Here is a 20800-nt window from a genome sequence, read left to right on the forward strand (position 1 = left end):
CATTGTCATTTAATAAGATTCACCATCAGAAGAAATGACAAAGCAGACTCATCAGTATAAATCAGTGTGTTTATTTAGTGTCTTAATAATTTAAGAGTGTTGAACAGTGGGCTTGATGCTCCATGACCTTACGGTATATGCTGTAGCGCTCTAAAGCCTGCCTCGCACTTTGTCTTTGGAAACACAGATAAACTACAGATTATATTGATCCCGGTCGGCCTCTCCTGCCCTGTGCGATCCATTGACTGGAAGGCGTCAGTCTAAGGCACACATAGTTTTACAATTAGAGGCAACATTCCTGAGTGGCCTCTTGGACAGAAATTAGCAGCTCACGTCTACAATCAGTCTCTATGGAGACTACAGCCTCTATAAGTGCTCCATAGTTTAGCTTAACGCACTATCATTTAAAACTAAGGCCGACTAGGTGGTAGGTCACAAACAGCTGTGCTCTGAAGCTATACTCTCAATGTCCAGCCTGTGTAGCAGCCCCTTAGGCGTTGACAGATTAATCCGTTACTGCGCTGTAATTCCCTCAGGTGGAAATTGGCTGCAATGAGATGAAGCTGAAACAGTAAGTGTGTCTGCTCTGGTCCTGTTGCTGATTCGGGCTACGGGGTCGTAGATCCGCCTTGTCTCTCTTTGTAGACCCGCAGAACGGCCTCACACACAAACTGGAACTGACACTGAAACACATCACACAAAAGTGCTGTTAGATGAAAGAACAAATCAACAATGAACTGATCCTAACTGAATTCTTCATTTAGGTCAGTCTCACATACATATCAAATCGAACTGCTGTTAATAAGCAGCTAAATGCACTTCTTACAACTGCTTGAGAAACCATTTCTAATTTTTTTACCTTCTTAGTTTAGTCTGATAGCATGCTAACATTCGCTAATTAGCACTGAACACAAATCACAGCTGAGGCTGATGGGAGTTTCATTAGTTTGTAAGTATTTCATCATAAACGAAAGTATCGAAAAGATTACAATTGTGACCGGGTGCTAGATAGAAAAGTCAAGCAATCAACAAAGTAATTACAATTCATCCTGTGGGAGACATAAACATGTGTGCCAAAATTAATGACAGCTCATCCAAATGTTGACATTTCACTCAGACCCACAAATGTCAGACTCATTGTGGTGGTAGAGGAAAAGTCAGACGATCTTGAAACCAGAGAGAAACTGGACAGTGTGTTGAGACGGACTAAAACGTTGTTGGTTTTGTTACTTCATGGGGTTTGTTGCCGGCCTTATCCCTCAACATAGGGAGCCTTAACATGAAGGCTTGTCCCTGTTTTCCATTACTATCAGAGACGCAAACACATGAATGAAATCCGAGGAAGCGTTCTGTCAGCAGAAATACAAAAGGGAGAAAAGGCCTCAGGGACCGGATCTCCTTTCAAAATAACGGTGATAGTGGTAGCAGTAGAGGCCTAGAAGACGGCTTGTGATTGGAGGGTTGCCATTATAACCAGCACTACCTCCTCCCAAAGCAGTGAGTAACACTTTCCTCTCCCTCAACAGAAACCACAGAGCTCGGCTTCCAACTGCCGCTTGCCTGCTCTGCCTCATCAGCCATCAGTTTATTACTGTGGCAGTCACATTTTTATTAATGAAGGTTAAAGATGAGGACTCCACAGCTGTCAAAAACTCTGACACTGACCTTTACAAAATAACTCTGGGCATAGCGACTGTCACAGTAAGGCTCCAGTCCTGAAGTTTTTAATGTGGTATTTTTAGAGAAAGTATTCAGCAGATTTTTTTTTTTTAAATCTGTCAAGAGCTGATCACTTTCCTTTGATCTTATTAAGCCACATTTCAGACATTTCAAACTACCTGCAGTGTTCCTAATGAAATATAAAATCTAGAATGTAATTTTTTAACCTAATACATGCGAGCCTCTGACGAGCCAAGAGAAAGCGTGTGGCTAAGATGTTACAAAAAATGTAAAAATGGAACTGTGGCAGACATGTTTTGTTTTGAAAATATAAAGGAAACACTGTGACAATTTCCCAATACCTTCTACATGATCTTTCCCTGACAGATATTTCTATAAAGCATGCTAAAACAAGGTGCAAAGTACTGTGAAAGTACTCTGTAGACAGAATAACTGGCTAGACTTCATGATGATTAAATCTTGTCCTGTCATCCGCTCCAGGGTATTTAGAAATTACAGTGACTACTGAGGACACATTTCTCAAGCCACAGGTTATCATAGTGCAATAAAAAATACCCCTAAATAACAGAAACAAGAATCAATGTGGTCACAAGAGCCAATCTTGAAATCCTTGCGCTGTTTCTCTGTACCGTGGTCTGGATCATCATGGCTCGCTGATCTCTCAGTGTTTTGACAATGTCCAGTGGGAACACCGGCCGACCCGCGTCCAACAGCGTCAGCGCCGTTTCCATGGTGATCAGAACACCTGTCCGTCCAATCCCAGCACTAAAAGGGTAATTCAAAACAAACACGTAGTGTACAGTAGAGGCAGCTGCAGTACATGCTGGTAGTGTTTAATTAGAGGGTGAGTTTGTGTGTGTATGTGTGTGTGTTACCTGCAGTGTACCATTAGTGGTTCGTCACCTCTCCTCCTGTCCCTGACCGAGTTGGTGAACACGAGGAAGTCCGAAGGGTCATCGGGTACACCATGGTCCGGCCATGCAACGTACTGCAGGTGTGTGACTGCACGTTCTTCACCCAGCTAACACACAAAGACACACACACACACATTAAAAAGAAGTCAAAAAAGAGGGAACTTAATTATTACATTTAAAACCACATGTAACATGTAACCTTTAGGAAATGTATCACCCACATGAGACCTGACACCAGTCTGACCGTATTCAGTATGTGAGGAAAAAGAAACCCACAGAGGGTGTAGAGCAGGTGAGGAGAACAAACCTGCACGTGACCAGTAGGTGACACTGAGATTAGGAAGTGAAGAGGGACACAGTGAGATGAAAAGAGAAAAAAAAAAACAGGTGGAGTGGAGAGAGGATAGAGGAAAAGATCAGAACTGGGAAAAAAAATGAAGGGGTGGAGAATAGCCGAGTTTCGAGTTTGTAATAGTCATGTGGCTTATGACTCCATGCAGGGATTAACTCGCTCAGCCAGAGGAACAGATGGGCCCACACAGCAGTATCTGTGTATGCATGTGTGTGCATTCATACTTCATGCCTCCTTGGACATTATCTGTTTGTTTACTGTCACACCATGGAAGTCAACATGGAAAACAGCTCCTTTAATCTGATTATCTACCATATAAACTTCTCGGAAAGACCTGCACATGATAACACGCCTTCCTCTCCACACCCACACACAGTCAGACTGCAAAACGCATCAATACACACTAATGTACATGCTCACCCACGCACACATACAGACCAAACCACCCACACAGAAGTGACTGTATGTTGGCTGCAGTGAGTTTGCCAGGAGTGACTGCTGCCTGTGGTGAGCTCTGTTATGTGACATATGGTACAAACATAAAACATGTCAGTGCATACATACAAACAGAAAAGCTCCGTGTTTGGTGACCATGGTCATGCTTTGCTCTTGTTTCATGTGGATATGAAAGCAGGTGTGAACTCAGGGTTATTTTTATAACTGGTTAGTTGCCAGGTGGTGCAGTGGTTAGCACTGTCACCTCACACCAAGAGGGTTCCGGGTTCAGGTCTGGGCCCCTCTGTGCAGAGTTTGCATGTTCTCCTTGTGGCTGCATGGGTTTCCTCCGGGTCCTCTGGCTTCCTCCCACAGTCCCAAAAACATGCACATTAGGTTAACTGGCTACTCTACATTGCCCTTATGTGTGAGTGTGTGACTATCACTTTGTGTGTGAGCCCTGTGATTGACTGATCCAGGGTGAACCCCACCTCACACCTACTGTCAGCTGGGATTGGCTCCAGCCCCCCCCTCATGACCCTGCACAGATCAGCAGTATAGAAAATGGATGGATGGTTAGGTGTCCATTATTTTCTCAGTCTATCGATGAGTTGTTTGGTCTCTAGATTAAAAAACACCCATCACATGTTCCAGTGCCCAAGATGATCTCAGACGTTTTGTTTAATTTGACCAAAAGTCCAAAACACCAAAAATACTGAATTTGTTAAGATAAGGAAAAGCAACAAATCTTTACATTTGAGAGGTTAAGTGAGACAACATTTAAACAGTTTTCTCAAAAAAGCTGCCATTTAATTTTGTGTTGATCGACTAATCGTTACAGCCATGTTTGCTACTGTACCTCTCGGTGTGTCAGGGTGAACTGTCGCGTCACGTAGACCAGGTTACACTCCTCGGAGTGACACTTCACCCGCATGTGCCCGTAATCCTTCGCTTCCGGTGGGTGCGGCCAGTACTGGTGGCACTTGGTCTGCGAGCGGATGACATCAACCAGCAAATTGCATTACATCTGACATGAGTCATCGGTCAGCATACAAATTTACTACTGCTGTTACATCAGCTGTGCTCGGCTCTCATGAAATCAAACTCATATTGAACAGCATGGTATGTTCCAGCCGGCAGCCTAAGGAACAAAAGCAATTCATCAGGAGCAGGATGTGAACTGATTGTCCGTGTGTGTGTGTGTGTGTATGGGTGGGTGTACACGTGATCCTCAAGTAGAGAGAAATATAACTCTTGACAAATATCAGGAAAATGATTAATTAAAGAATGCATCTGGTTACCAGGCAACCTTACCTCTGTTACCTGAGACAGAGACATCTTCACTCGACCAGACCTTGATATCTCCCTGCCTCTGTCTTCGTGTGGATGTGTTTATCTCATTACTATCCTGCTCACACGTTACATTTAGCTGTTCTCCACGCTGTGAAACCATGTAATTACTCACAACTCTACCAATTGATTATATTTGTGCAAACATCAGTCTGAACCTTGTAATTACAGTAATCATTAAATAAAACATGAAACAGCATGTAATAATGTGCTGCAGTAATTACTGTGCTAATGCATATTGTGCTGTGTACTTTCAAGTGTCTCCCTCTCTGTTTACTCATTTCCGCTCCTGTGGAAACGTGGCTGTTTACAGTATAAAAGTATGAATGTGTAGATGTGTTCGTGATGTGTTCATGTACCCGTCCCCGCTCTGTCAGAGTTGTTAGCATGATGATGGTGTGTATCTGTTGTTCCCAAACAGTCTGCCAAAAGTGAGTGCAGGTCTGTGGCAATGGACCCTGTGCAGCAATGTAACGTAAACATGTACCAGACACTGGGGGCGCCACCTAAGAGACAGACAAATAAACATATGAAGATGCCCGCACACACACTCACACACACACAAACACACCAGAGAGAATGAGTTTATATTAAATGTAGGACAGGGACAAAACACACAGTTTCATATCAGTGATGCACACCTTGATGTGGCTGGCGTTGATGTAGTCCTCCTTTCCCTGGAGCACCACCCTGGTAGAATCATCTGAAAGGGGAGCAGGACAGCAGCGTGTGAGGGCCATAACAGATCCTTCAACATGCCACAGGCTCAACCAATTAAATTTCATGAGGTGCCACAGCTCCAGATCAAGGTTAGAAAGGCAGCACAGAACTAAAGGTAGAAGGGATCAAGTGGGGGGGGGGGTCAGAATAACTTACAAGGTAAAACATCCCTATATCGATTCTTGTCCGTGTTCTCGGAGAGCCGAGCGCAGCTTAGAACCAGACCCGGCTTCCTCTTGTACAAATTCTAGAAATTACAAGAACACGTGAGTAAACACACACAGAAACGTACGTAAACAATAGCCAAGCTGGTCACTGCATCTTTGTATTAGATTGTCAGGAGTCCAAGGGAAGATTAGGGCCAACATCTGTCCCAAAATCAGCGCTTAAAAGGCTTGTTATGATCCCTGAAATAACTGAGAACTAAATCCTGCTTAAAATAAAGATGTATTGTGCTCCGCTTATAAATACACTTTTAAAAAAAAAACTAATTTACTGTTTAGCTCCTGCCTGCATTTTAAATACCTCAAAATGGAAACAGAGTGTGCCGGACTGTATTCCTCTCTCCAGCTGTCTCATTGATTCCTCCAGTGTCGTGACCCGCTCCGAATGGCCCGATGACTGCGGCTTGTCTCCCTGTGATTGGTCGGTGAGCATGAGGGCGGGAGGCAGCTGCAGCAGGGGTGCCACGCGGCCAGGACCTGGAAAACAAGGACAGTCAAGGCTGTGATAAATATTCATGAAAACACGACTGTGTGCACACATGGATCACACGCTGCTTCAGCAGTTTTGTCTCCCTGTCTCGCATACGCACAAGCACACACACACACACACCTTTACGTCTGATAAGCAAGGCCAGCTCTCTGGAGTGCGACTCCCTGCTGGCTCGTATGAACATGACGACCTGGTCATGTGTGTGTTCAGAAATGTCTCGACCGTTGATGAGCACCACCAGGTCTCCCTCCATCAGTCTGGGCTCACATCGACCTGCCTGCAAACAAAACACGGTTATATATAAGCTGACATCTCCACACCACACGTCAAGACTTCTTTTAGTCCAAGTCTGACCGCTCAAATCAGCTGACATTAGTTTACTACAGCATGTCAGCATCAGTGTATATGTCAGTCAATCAGGGACAAGAAACTGCAAAAGTTCCCAACTAGCAAGATCAAGATCCTTTGTGTTTTGGCTGACATATTGTTAAAGGATTTTTTTCAACTAATATCAATATCTAATATCAATTTCAGCCTCATTTTTAAATGAATTGACTAACTGTCTGAAAACTGTGTAAATCCTCCATAGTGCCCTAAGGCTAAAGCTGAGTGCAGTTTACCATCACGCCAGCGTTTTTGTTTGACTTACTCGATTAATTGTTCATCATAGTTGCCAATTAATTTTTCTGTCAAGTAAGTAATCATTCAGTTAAGTAAGTAATCATTACACCTCGACGTCAGTCCAGTACACATGGCTATACTCTTCGGTCTATACTCTTACTCCGCTTACATTTCGTCATAGTTGTTGTAACACAACGTAGAGACGGAACAAAACATCTGAGTCCGTTCTTACCGGGGAGTCGGGTTTAACGTGGGATATGGCTAGAGGCATCTTCTGATCCACTCCACCCTGGGAGGAGTTGGGAAATTAAATGGAGCAAGAGTGGAGGAGTGACAACACAAACAGGGTATGTTAAAACTTTGCCTGTGTGGTGATGCTAAGAGACTCAGGAGTGTGAGGAGAAAAGACCCACTTTGACGTTGAAGCCAAATTTGCCGTCGTGATCGGGGGCAATGCATATAAGCATCAAGTCACCGTCGCCGAGAGCACCCTGCGGAGACACAAGGAATCAACTCAGGTTTGCACATACACGGATGGATATGAAGTTAAACACTTGTTTGGAGTCGGTGGTGAGACAACAGACCTTATTGTAGTCATGTAAGCTGTGGTCACCGTCCTCTCCGATACTGTCATCAGTTTGCAACAGAACCTCATCTGTCACATGGTTATAAGTGCCAGAAAGGCTGAAAGAGATGAAAGAAAGACATTTTTTCAACCTCATTATGTGATAATAATATAATTCTGACAGTCCTCATATCCCAATTACTTTTTCTCCTCTTTCTCTGACTACACACACTGGGGCGAAATGATTTGAGGAAAATACTTAAGCGTGATTTTTTTGTGACCAATTTGAACTAACGTTTCTATAAATTAAAGCACCAGCTTTTCTGATGGTCTACACAAATGTTAATGCTAATAATGCTATAATTAATAAATACATGTGGCAAATAGTCACAAAATTGAGTGGTCCTTCTTATTTTTGAAATAAACCATCTTTGGTTAATTATTGTGGAAAGGTTTAATTAAAAGGCTTTTTAAACAGATAACATCTGTTGGTTTTAATAGTTTTGGTTTAACTAGCTAAATCTTAGTCTAATAAAATTGGTGTCAACAGATGTCATACAGTCCTAATTGAAGCCTTCACCTCTTACATACTGGTAAGACCATGATATAATTGTCCTAAATCCAATTTCGATACAAAGTGATTAAAATCTCAGCCCTAACACGTGTCTTGCCAACAAAGCCCACTGAACTGATATTAAGCATTAGACTGCATTTCTGTTGTAACTGATACTAACCGATGCAGTGAAGCCTCCCCCTCGCTGTCCTTGCTGCTGCTCACAGACGCCCTGTATGTGTAGAAGACGTCCTCTCCTTCTGACATGTCTTTCAGGTCACTAGTCAATTCGACTGAGGACGGGCGAGGTTTTCGGATGCCGTGGCGAACACGAGGACTTCGCCTGCCAGAGAAGCCAGGTGATTATGAAATGTTGTCGAAAGTCAGGACAAAAACTGAGCTCAAAACTGCAGCATCTCATTATAGTTGTGGCTGATCCTGGGGATTGTACCAGTTTGGGGTGGTTGGGGGCGATCGAGAGGGCAGACTCTTGGTCTCGAGATACTCAGATGAAATTGACCTCCGCAGCGCAGGGTTCCACACCATCCCTCCCACCACACGCTGGCACACTGGACCACTGCAAGTTCGGAAGGAAAAGGAAGGAAATTTAGTTCAATGTTAAGAAGAAGGAGAGAATGTGAATATGTGAATATACATGTACAAGGAGAGACCCACCTCTGATTTTTACTGCTGCCAAGGCCCAGGTGTTGTGTTATCAGCTTTCTGTAGGACTGAACTGTAGTGTTGTTGTGTTTGGGGCTGCGGGCAGTCCGGTTGGAGCTGAAGAAGGAGTGATGGTCCACACAGGACCTCCACAGGTTCTTACAGGTCTTGGGACAGGGCAGAACCAGAGAGATCTCACAGTCCTGGGTCTCCCCCTGAAACATACAGTTTATTTATTTATTTTTTTCTAAAGTTTTATTACGTAGCTTCAATATTCAAGGTCGCATCTCTGTTATGTAACCCAGGTTGCTTTTGTTGGCAGTAATAAAACACTGCCTCATCTCATATATATATATGAATGAATATGAATGATTTATTACTTTTTGCACACACAAAATAAAATCTGCCACATTCACATATATTTGGACCATGTAGTAATCTTAGCTTGTGTTTGTGAAATGTGGAAAAATTAAAATGTTAAGTATAAATTCTGATGTCTGGATTTCAGCTACAATTACACCACAGCTCAATATAAAAGCAATCAAGAAATTGTGCTGAATTTCAAAAGATTTACCAGCCAAGTGTGCAGAGAAATTAAAAGCATCAGAGCTCATTTGCTCAGAGCAGGAAAAAAAGAAAAAAACAATCGATGGACTCACATGTTTACGTTTTAGATGTATGAGAAAGCGTTTCCTCTTGAATGAAATCTTGATTATGTTCCCCCTGCATGTGAAGAATGCAGCTTGTTGAATGCTTCAGTTAATACAGGAACAAGCCTTGTAATAAGTGGCACCAACACTCACCAGGGGAAGAAACTGGAGCAAATCATATTACAGAATATTGCAACACCACTCGAGGCCAAACCCACCATCAGAGGTGTGCTGTTGGTGTCCTGAGGGAAGTAAAGATGAGGGAATGACAAAAAAAAATGTCACGCTTAAGAAGAGGTTAAAATAGAACATGTGATATTACATGAGAGCTTAACTGAAAGAATCATTCTACCAGGGCAGCGTGCAGCTCCACTCCATACAATTCAAGCGTCCGTGCCGTGTTGAGGTAACACAGCTCTGCTTCGCTCTGCTTCAGCCCCCTGACAACCCACATACAGAGTCATATACATCTCCAGGATTGTACTGCACAACAAAACAAAGCAGGTGTAACAAACTGAGTTACTTATGTTGTGGGTGCAGATCTTCCACTTTAGACAGGAAGTCTTCATCCTGCTCCGGAATGAAGTGGTACTTTGAGACGTAACCAGGGAGTCTGGACGGACAGTGATCCCCCAGCTCCGCTGCGGGTGATTGACAGAGAGGCTGAATAGGAATAATTACTCACACAGTTATTATTAAGTCATTAATAGTTCGTTTCTCTAGGAAGACAGGGGACTTACACTGCACAGCATAAGATGCCAGCACCACAGCTGCACTCAGCGGGCACTGCAACCTGCAATCACAGTCCATGATTATATATCGTAACAGCTAATTACAAACTGTGCACGAGGGGACGTGTGGTGGTGGTGTTTGTGTGTTACTCACCGTCCTTCTCTAATGTCACTCCTGATCTGGAGGAAGTACAGGTGTCTGCAGGGATGAGACAAGAGGAACTTTATCAATTCTCACCTGTATTTTCTGTTTTCTGCAGAAACCTGTTTAAACATGTCGGTGTTTTAAGCCACGGCAGCTGCTTGGCTCTGGTGATGGCAAAGTCGATCTTGCAGTCACTTTATCTATCAACTTCTTGTTGTGATGTGTGCATTTGTAAAACCGTTCAAATTGCTTAGTATTTGTGGATTGAAACGTGCATTTGTGAGTACTCAAGAGTAGAAATAAATGAATCAAAGTGAAATTGTGCATAAATCCTTCAGTTTTATCAATAATCACGACAAAATGGACCTTTCTGAGCCACACAGCTTCTCTATATCAATATCTAGTGCTATATGACCGCTACACACACCTTGTCTGCTCATGCTGCAGAGAGTTGGGATCAGAGATGAAGAATCGCACTCTGAAGTTAAGGTAAAAGGGAGAGGCAAGACCTGCAGAGAAATGACAACTTGTCAAAAATGACACAGCTTGGTACAAGTTCTCTTTAATCATCTACTGGACCTCTGCTCTCCAACACCTCCTACCCTAAACTGTACTGAAACATATTTGAAAACAAATAATTAAAAATGCATTGGTCTAGAGAAGTAACTCTACGTAAAGATGGCGAATTCTCTGGAGCCAGAACAAGATACCTTTTATCTGCTTCTTCAAGGGTTTCTCAGGCTCCAACCATCTCTGAGAGAGAGAGTGAGAAATTCATTAAGTGTAATGGCTAACTGGGGCTAAAAAAAGCATTTATGTAAGTATACCCTGTGGTTATCGTCGCCTAAACGGCAATGAGCGAGCGCAATGCATTACAATGTCAGTCCAAATGTGCAGCAGATGAACAGTGAGCTCACAGGAGAGTGTGTGTTGGCTGTGATCGAGGCAATGGCTGTGCTGGATTCTCTGATCTGCAGACTGAAGAGCTGCCTCTCCTGCAGGCCCAGGTGGTTGCATACTTGGTCCAACAGAACCACACCTTCATCCTGCTTCTGAAAGATGGAAACAACAAACAACATTCATACCAGCCAAACTTCAAGTGACATTTAACGGCTGCTTATTTATATGTCTACACGTCTAATGTAAAGATGGGGATAATTTTTAAAAAAAATCTGACCTTCTTTGTGGTTATTTGAAATCTGTGTATATCCATTTAAAAATCTGATTTCCAATATACCATCTGCAGCACAACACTCATTGTTTTATTAATCACTCTGAGGGATAACCTCATCTGCATTTCTCCCCACGTTCTGTTACTGGAAGCATATTCACATCACCAGAGGACCGTGTTTACTGTAAATGCGGTGAACAGTGTGTTCTTGCAGCCGGAAACTTATTGATGTGTGTGGACACAAAATAACGGGTGAAGATTACTTGAAACCAGGCTGTGCCTCCCTCAAAGACTTTTTTTCCCAGTAAAAAAATAGGATAAACCTTGTCTTCACAGGAGAAACACAGCAGCTGTAAAAAGAGACTAGTGAGGAGCTTAATACTGGAATCCCTCTGCACATTTACAACCACGGCACTCTCCCTGCTCTCCCATCGTTCACATAAAGATGCTGCACAGCAGCTGTCCTAGAAAGCAATATTGTAAATGCCTTTATGCATGTGTGTGTATGCTTGTCAGCGTATGTGTAGGAGTGTACTACTGTCAGGCTGCGGACGACATGATATGCTGATGATGTGAAAGGCTCCCAAGTGTGACAGGCTCTGCAAGCAGCAGGAGGTGAGCTTGCCCTTCATACCAAGGTCACAGTGCTGAATGAGAGACGTGGATCAATGCAGGAAAGAGTAATCGCTCGCTTAATCATACACTGACACTACAATCATTAGCAAAGCACAGAGACAGATAGGAGCAGATCTCCTCAACGACGGACAGGAAAGAAGGAGTGTGTATACGTCTGTGTGTTACGCACACTGACTCTGAAGGTCTCGATAGTGCCGTCCAGCAGCTGAACTAGGCAGAGCAGGTCCGGTTTTGGCATGTCTGTTACCACGGTAACTCTGCCTCCCTCTCAAGACAAACACCCTGCCCTCAGTTCGTCGCTGAGAGGGGACCTGGAAACGCACACACACACACACGCACAACCACAAAAACAGTGTCAGATGTTTCCAGGCTGTTGTCTTCCAATGAAAGCACCTCCCTCAGGATGACATTGTGCGGTGAGTAATATATGTGCTGGATGAAGCATCAGGCTGCAGTGAGTAATGCACTGTGAATGCGAAGGAGTGACTGTGTCTGCGTGTGTGTGTCTGCGTGTGTGTTTGTGTAATCCTTATTATTTGGCCTGGGTCTGAACATGTCCCTTCCCTCTCCCTGCCTTTTCTCCCTCTGTGTTTCTCCGCCTTTTGCAGGCAGCATGAATGATAAGAATGTTAAACATTTTCAGAGTTAAACACGCCCATCTATGACCAGCAGTTGCAAGCAACATGCACTACTAATGCATGCATACATGTGACAAAACCCAATAACTTACTGTGGCTTTGAGGATATCTACCTACGTGTGTGTCTGTGTGTATGAGAGAGAGCTGTATATGCATGCGAGTATGTGTACATACATGTGGCCTGTGTTGGTTTCCAGGTAAACGATTAATGGATCCAGGCCAGCCTGTCTCACACTGTTTCTGAAAAGGACACACAGTGTTTGAGTTAATGTTTGAACACAGTGACACACTATGAATACGTTAAAACAGAGCTGGTGCCAGCTCGATGACTTGTTTTCCATTATGGCCCTCTCACAGGCAGGCGTCAGATGAATTTACAAGTAAACGATACATGTAAAAGAAGATTCATCGCGATGCACAGTCTATGAGTTCACTGGGCGTTTTGCATCTTGCACCTATTTCTGATCTAAAATGATCTGATCCCATATCTAAGATCTAAAAACAGATTCTATTCTATTACTTCATGGTGCCTATTACGCAGATTTGTCTGAGACAGCCCTCTCTCTAGGAGTATAAAGACAACGCTGCAGGATATCAACACACCTAGCATAGCCTCTATACTGCTACTTCACCAAACACACACATACCAGTGAATAAACAGGGCCTGTCAGTGTGTGAGGCCCATATTTTAGTTGTCGGACTCTCCCAGCCTGTCGATAATGAGCTCCGCAATGACGTTCCTGTACTTTGAGCCCGAGCGCGAACCTGTTGACAACCTGAAGTTTTCTACAGCTACACCCAAACGGAGGAACTCTCCACTGGCAAACTTTCCTCCAACCACGGCGGTGCTCGTAACTTCAGCCAAGTTTTTTTTTTTTTTAGGGAAGAGACAGTTTAAAAGACAAAAGAAGACATGTCTACCTCAGCCGTCCCGCGTCAGAGACGGGTAATATTCCGCAGACTATCCGCTGTGGAAACCTCTGGACGGGGCGAGTCAGAAGAGCCAGGTAGAGTTAGGTAAATATCCGGGACAAGTTTCTCATCCCTGGCTGCGCTGACTCCGCGCGGCCCCGCCCCTTCGCCGCGCGCGCTCACGGTGGCATGCGCGCTCCACGTAGTGGGTGCGCGCGCAAAACTAATGAAACACAGTCTTCAGCGTAGCAAAACCGCAGCGCGGACATATTCTTTTAAAAGTAAAAGTTCTGCTGAAGTAAAAAGTCGCCTTACAAAAGTATGAGCGTCAAAGTTATACTTTAACTGCCAAACGTAAACGTAGTTCCTCATAATGCAGGACCATTTCCGAGTAGTGTTGGCGATTATGTTGTGTTATTATTACTGATACATCAGCTTGTAGCCAGCATCACTTTAATGCTTAACGACTTAAAGTGGGATTGTGAATTTCTCCCTTGTCTGGTTTCATCCTGTAATAACACATCGTATTTTGTTTATTGCCTAACTTCCCCCAGGGATCAATAAAGTATTCTGATTCTGATTTGTTGATTATAGTTTGAGTGATCGATTTAAATCTGTCAACTAACCAGTAACACTGGTACTTCCTACATTCCGCTACAAGTAAAAGTCTCGTCTCGTCTCGTCTTCCTCCGCTTAACCGAACAAGTAAAAGTCCTTCATTGAAAATAAAATAATGATCATAATACTATAAATACACTTTAGTTTTTAGAATGATTCAAATGAAAATGTACGTTTCCTTTTCTGATAGTAAACCTGTTTGACTGGGATCACACTTAAGTAACTACGTGCTAATGGAAATACACTGTCTTGGTTCATTTTTATGAAGACAGAAATTGCTATGGGAATATTTCAGTTTAGCCACAAATTCTTGCGGTTTGCTGTCGCCATCTACAGGACATATGAAGTACTGCTGTTGTCATGTGTGTCCCCCATGAAAAATGTACTTAATGTATTAAATGCGGACCGCGTTACTTATTGCGCTGAAAAACTTTCAATAACTCCCGTAAGCACAAGCGTGATAACTTACCTGTAACACCCTGACAAAAAAAAATTATTAGTCCATTAATTTTATGTTTTTTCCTTTTCAGATAGAACACAACAAGTTTTCACAACAAGTATTACACTATAATATCTATCTATCTGTCTATCTATCTATCTAAATTAAAGAAACCAATCAAGATGTTCAAGGTCAACCTATCGGACATAACTCCCAGATCTCTGACGGTCAGGAAACAATGAGTAAATAATTAATTGAGGAAAGAGACATAGTTAAACAAAGAATGATAAGATGAAGGAGAGGCTGCAATGGGCTTCAGGTGTTATGATGGCGTGACTGCATGTTACAGTTTGAATTCAGTTCAACTTTTCCTCTTGTTAGGCCAGTCTAGTGGGGTCAGCTGATCAGGTGGCTTTTCGCTCCTGTAGGAATCCTGCTGATTTGCTATTCCACTGCAGAAACATGTGCATTGTGCTCCATGTTGCCTGTTGCCTCCTGGAGAGGCAAAACTGGTCCGGACCAGTTGTCATGCCATCAGAGTGATGGGACAAGAGGTCGCAGACTGAAGACAGTCTGACTAGCAGAAACCAGTTCACTTTTGGGTGGTGGGTGATGGGGGGGAGGTGTTGTCTCTCCCTCTCTTTCTGTAGCTCTCTCTCCCTGAGTTACCTCCCCCTGTTGCTGTCCGAGGATCAGCTTTCTGCAACGGTACCCAAGACACCCTGTACTCACTCTACCCTGAACCCATCGACTCCAAATTTAGACACAGTGACACAGGGACAAACTTCACGTTATTTAAGTGTCAGCACTTCATGTCTCATTTATCTCATTCACACCCTCTTATTCTGGCAATATTCCTTTGGCACTTTTCTATAGCTCATTTCCAGTTTAAGACAATACTTCCTGTAAAACCCGTGGGCTTGCTTTATCTCATGACAAAGGCCAGTCACCCCTTTGATCTCCCATATGTGTGCATTATCTATAGCTTCTTTTATTTTTACTGACAGAAGAGATTAATTTTGTACCTCTCTGTCACTCAAGAATTTGTTTATCACCAACTGTGCCAGACAGAAGAAGGCCCCCCCCTCTCTATTTCAATTTATTATATAATCATATGTTGATCGTAAAAACATGCTTATGTAATTTTGTCCCCAACAGAAAAATTTGGATATGATACTGTCCAGTGAATATCTGGAGCACATAAACCTCTGTGGCATAAAACAAGCAGCCAGCCGCTAAAGATGTACGTGTACATAGGTCATACAGGAGCTTGGTCATATATCACAAGCATGAAACTGGGTCTGTGGTGGTGTGGACAGGTCCTGATGTTTCTTAGGCGTGCAGCAGCCACATGAGACAGGAAGGCAGATAGAGAGTTGTCATGTGCCAGACTGCTGCCATGAATTCACACATGTAGTATAGTTTCCATGACCTACATCTATCGTCATCAAAATAATGCGGGTGGTGAGTGTGCACCATTCCTTCCATCCAAAGGAATGGCGCACACACCATACTCCTGATCAGTGAGTATGGTGTCCCTCCTGCTCTACATACAGTAAGTAGGCTGTATATTTGGCAAGCACACATTCACACATTAATTCAGTACAAGTCCCACCATCACTGCTGCCACTTACTCACAGACTTAGGGGTGGTATAGATTAGCCTCTAACCATCTGTGAGTGGAATATGTGAGGGCACACCCATATAAAAATTAAAGAAAGAAAGAAGCTGCTTAAAGGAATTCAATTCATAAGTAATTGAGCTGGGGTTACTTCACTGACCGCGTGTGCAGGGCATCAAGTGCAGGGGCATGCAGTTCCCCTCCTCTCACAAGCTCAGTACACTGCCTTCACATGCCAACAATCATGCCAAGTCCTCACAGCCTGAAGCATTTTACTACTTTACTTTACTTTACTTTTTGTTTTCAATCCAATAAAATCTGTCCATTTTCTCCTCTAAGGTTTTACCTACATAAAACACAGGTGTCACAAAGACCTTCTGACTGTCCCAGATGAAGAGTTATTATGTATTAGTCAGTGGTGAGTAAGTATTTAGATCCTTTACTTAAATACCATTACAATGATCCAGAAATACTGCATTATAAGTCAAAGTCCTGCATTTAAAAATTCTACTTAAGTAAAACTACAGTTCTTGCTCTTTGTTATTAATATATCACATATTTTCCAGGCGTAGCTGGTTGAGATGAAGCTAGTTTTAATCAGATACAGTCAGGCAATTTAGTCCCAGGCTCCCAACCTGGAGGCTCAGCCTCACTCTAAAGGGTCATTAAGAGAAACCTGAAGGGTTTTGAGACCATAACGAAGTAGAAAAGAGTTTGAAGCGTGAAGGAGAAACCAGAGGTCCATATCAACTGTTTTCGCAAAGGGTCACAAGTCATAGTCACAAGGCATGGGCTTACTATTAGCCATTACTCTCAAATAAATACAGTGGAGTCAGAAAATATACCACAATACGTACGTCACATCTGTGCTTTAGTACTTTAGCCTAACTGAGCACTTTACTAGGGCCTACACCCACTGCGGGCTATCACAGCACATCTATCGCAGCATTCCGACATCTCCGAGAGCACTTAAACGCAGCATTACCGGTCGGCTACTCTGCGTCTCTACGTCATTGGTCTTTAAACTCAGCAGCACTGTGATAGTTTGGGACAAGCGGGGCGACTGCGGGACTGTCTTCACCGCCGACTAACTGTCCTCTCTTTTGATTTTTCTGCAAAACCTCCCAGTCAGATGACCGTAACTCAAGACCGACCAATGACCTATGCCAAAATGAGAGGGCTTGTGTCTTTTTTCTCAGGTAAGTTTATCTTACGTTTTTTTACGTCAGTTTTACTGTAACTGCTAACTAACGAACCAAAGTAAAGAAAGATACTGACACAAGTATACCGGCAAAATGTAACTTAAAATCCTGCTACAAATGAAATGACCGTGAAATATAAGAGTTGGGAAGAATATTCGTGTCCATTAAAGTAACATATTCTATCAGTGCTTTTGTATCCTTATTTTTATTTTTAAACGTGTGAAGATTGGCATAGACTAACTCAAGGGTTACACTGATTTCGTAATTTGATTTAAGTATGTCAGTCACGGTGACCACTCGCTAGCCCTCTGAGAAAATACAGCTGCTGAGCTCTTATGTAAGGGACTAACTCCCTGCTTGTCTTACAGCTCTGCTCAAAGGAAAGAAAGTTGCCTTCAGTGACCTCCTACACAAATTTGTTTCTAGCCAACAACTGTGCCAACAGTAAGTTAACAAAATTACATCACCTGTAACTTATTATTACTTTGTACTGAATCTGATCAAAAACCCCCTGACATGTTTTTGACCTACTGAATGAAGTCTGGACCCTCAGAAATTCCTGCAGCGACAGAGCAGGCCGAGAAGACAGAAGGAGGAGAAAGGCCCCATGGTGAGTACAGAGAGAAGGAGAAGACTGTGTTGAGTGATGACAGGAGATGAAACTCAATCTGACCTCCTGACCGTCCTGTCCCGATGTGTCTCGTCTCTCTCCTCAGAGCCCAGTGGACACAGAAACCTCACAGTAAGTCATTTTCCCCCTGATGACTGGAAATATTTCAGGACAGAAAAAAAAACTGTGCTGTTTCACCTCACATTACGGAGCAACTCTTTCTCTCTCTGGCAGTCTGTTGAGTAATACTTAAAAGATACAGTTATAAGGAATTTAAATGATGTGTTTAATGATTATTAAAGTTTCACTAGTTGGCAATATATATAATTCGAAAATACAAATACATTAGATTTTCCTCTGAAATATGTAGTTAGTAAAGGTATTGTGACCTCTAAGACTTATCTTCCACCCCCCCACCCTCAATTTAGCTACAGCCCTAAGTAATCAAATAGCTTGTTAAAAGCATAAGGATATTTACTAGATAGACGTTATAATATAGTGTCCTGTTAACTGATCCGTGTAGTAGTAAAAATCAAAACAAATTAAGTCATGATTTTGTGTACGGTTTAAGAGCTGACTGTTACATTTCCTTGTGTTAATCAGGTTGAAGCCATCAGATTTCGACTACCTCAAACTGATTGGCAAAGGAAGCTTTGGAAAGGTAGAGAGTTGTTATTCATGTAAAATTTTATTTCTGTGAGCCTTTTGTTTGAACGGTAAATGACCCAGCTCAAACTTTCCCAGGTGCTGCTGGCAAGGCACAGAAAACATGGCGGATACTATGCCGTGAAAGTGCTGCAGAAACATATGATTGTCAAGAGGAAAGAGGTAATCTATCTATCTGTCTATTTATTTATCTATATATCTATCTGTCATTCTATCTACATACTGTGTCTTTGGTGCTTTGTAGCAGAGGCATGTGATGGTTGAGAGGAGCGTCCTGCTGAAGGGACTACAACATCCATTCCTAGTGGGGCTCCACTTCTCTTTCCAGACACCAAACATGCTCTACTTTGTCCTGGACTATGTTAATGGAGGGGAGGTTTGTATATAAACACGATTTCTCTCTATCAGCTGTGTGATATAGCGTAAATGTGTCACATTTGTGGGATCAACTGTCACCAAAAGTGGGTCAACCACTCGTAACGATTCTCTCTGCGATCCCGCTATTGTCTTGAATTTCGTTATAATTTTATGAAATCTGTGTATGTGACTATGTATCTATGTCCTCAGCTTTTCTTCCACCTTCAGAGGGACGGGTCGTTTTCTGAACCCAGGGCTCTGTTCTATGCTGCAGAGATGGCTACGGCTCTGGGCTACCTTCACTCGCTTGACATCGTTTACAGGTAGATATGCTTACACTCACACGCACAAACCGACAAGCTAATGCAAAGTCACTGTTTAGAAGTCTCATCACTTTCTCACTTTCTTTGCTCATGTAAAATTTAAACATGTTCATAACTCCCAATGAAAAACACCACGTTAAATAATAAACAGTGAACTGATGTGAAATCAAGTGAAACTGAAACAAACACATCAGTATCGTTTAATATAAGTTTTTTTGCACGAGTTAATCAACACGTTTTTCCCATCTGACTCTCTGCCAGAGACCTCAAACCAGAGAACATCCTGTTGGACAGTGAGGGTCATGTGATGCTTACCGACTTTGGGCTTTGTAAAGAAGGGGTGGCCATTGGTGGGATTATGCATACGTTCTGTGGGACTCCAGAGTATCTTGCTCCAGAGGTGCTACAAGGTCATCCATACAGTCCAGCAGTGGACTGGTGGGCCCTTGGCACTGTGCTTTATGAGATGCTCTACGGTCTGGTGAGTGCAGGCATAATAATCATTTTCCTTGTCATTGTACTCTTTAGCATCTTCACCTTACTCCATCTCTCTGTTCTTTCTCTCAGCCTCCATTTTATAGTCATATGAAAGCAGAGATGTTTGAGAACATACTTCATGCCCCCCTGCTGCTGCGTGGTGGAGCCTCTCAGGCTGCACGCTCACTGTTAGGAGGACTCCTGGAAAGAGACGTCTCCAAACGCTTAGGGGGCAGCCATGACCTTGTAAGTGCATACGTTGAAAACAAGATGTGATGCACATAAATACCCTTAAGCATCGAAGATCTAATTTCAGTGTGTGTGTCCAGGAGGAGCTGCAGGAACATCCCTTCTTTGCTTCCATCAACTGGGATGACCTCCTGGCCAGGAAAATTAGACCCCCGTTCATCCCAAAAGTGGTACGAGCGATTCCAAAAAGAGTGGAGAGCAGTATTTTTTTTTTTGTTAATTTTTCATTATACCTGAGTGTGTGTTCATTCCTCTGTTTTCGCCAGACGGGTCCCTGCGATGTCAGCTACATTGACCCCGAGTTCACACTACAACCCGTCCCCACCTCTGTGAATGAGAGGTGCCAGGCGAACACAACCAACGAGGCCTTCCCAGGATTCTCCTTCATAAACCCAGTGGAGTATGTGGCAGCAGAGCTGGTGTCATAACAACAGCAAATCCTCTGGGAGCATGTTTGTTCAAATATTTATTTTTTATGCTATAAATTATTAAATGAGAAGACTATTTTTAAACACTTAATCAAAATATTACAACACTAACATTTCACTGTGCTGTATCTTTCACTCTTTACCCTACTAAATAATGGTGTACTTTTACATTTTACTGTTAAATGTCAGTTCATAATGTGAAATAGGCTGGTCACTATTTTACAAATCCTAGTTACTTTAATGTGGAAGAGGATGAAGCAATAAAAACTCACTCTTAAGCTGTTTTTTTTTTAACTTTACATTTAGATCTTTAAAATATACAACATGTATTGCAACTTGCCCATTCTGCTGTAACATTCA

General features: G+C 42.8%; 2 protein-coding genes across 9 annotated transcripts; one reads left to right on the forward strand and one right to left on the reverse strand.

Annotated features, from left to right (window-relative positions):
- Window positions 1-55: 55 nt before the first annotated feature.
- Window positions 56-13616, reverse strand: ptpn3 (protein tyrosine phosphatase non-receptor type 3). Of its 8 annotated transcripts, none has more exons than XM_046400844.1 (27): window positions 13460-13616; window positions 12713-12778; window positions 12070-12211; window positions 11011-11145; window positions 10804-10846; window positions 10521-10602; window positions 10103-10147; window positions 9958-10010; window positions 9741-9858; window positions 9570-9657; window positions 9371-9459; window positions 9227-9290; window positions 8580-8782; window positions 8356-8481; window positions 8086-8247; window positions 7371-7470; window positions 7200-7277; window positions 7019-7075; window positions 6286-6442; window positions 5977-6152; window positions 5608-5698; window positions 5373-5434; window positions 5091-5237; window positions 4241-4369; window positions 2567-2701; window positions 2310-2445; window positions 56-683 (listed from the first exon to the last, which is right to left on the reverse strand). In XM_046400844.1, the coding sequence occupies exons 3-27, from the start codon at window positions 12136-12138 to the stop codon at window positions 661-663; spliced, it is 2568 nt and encodes an 855-aa protein (XP_046256800.1). In that variant the 5' UTR covers window positions 12139-12211; window positions 12713-12778; window positions 13460-13616; the 3' UTR covers window positions 56-660. The 8 variants fall into 8 exon arrangements, with proteins under 8 accessions (XP_046256800.1, XP_046256798.1, XP_046256799.1 ...); XM_046400842.1 differs by having other exon boundaries at window positions 2556-2701; window positions 13460-13615; XM_046400843.1 differs by lacking the exon at window positions 13460-13616 and adding an exon at window positions 13186-13413 and having other exon boundaries at window positions 2556-2701.
- A 3494-nt stretch (window positions 13617-17110) lies between these two features.
- On the forward strand, window positions 17111-20718 carry sgk2b (serum/glucocorticoid regulated kinase 2b). Its single transcript, XM_046399836.1, has 12 exons — window positions 17111-17327; window positions 17699-17774; window positions 17871-17940; window positions 18047-18072; window positions 18544-18601; window positions 18685-18768; window positions 18851-18982; window positions 19174-19286; window positions 19548-19767; window positions 19854-20009; window positions 20093-20182; window positions 20279-20718. The coding sequence occupies exons 1-12, from the start codon at window positions 17261-17263 to the stop codon at window positions 20438-20440; spliced, it is 1254 nt and encodes a 417-aa protein (XP_046255792.1). The 5' UTR covers window positions 17111-17260; the 3' UTR covers window positions 20441-20718.
- The last annotated feature ends 82 nt before the right edge of the window (window positions 20719-20800 follow it).

Source organism: Scatophagus argus, chromosome 9 (assembly GCF_020382885.2).
Source record: "Scatophagus argus isolate fScaArg1 chromosome 9, fScaArg1.pri, whole genome shotgun sequence".
Classification (NCBI taxonomy): Eukaryota; Metazoa; Chordata; class Actinopteri; family Scatophagidae; genus Scatophagus; species Scatophagus argus.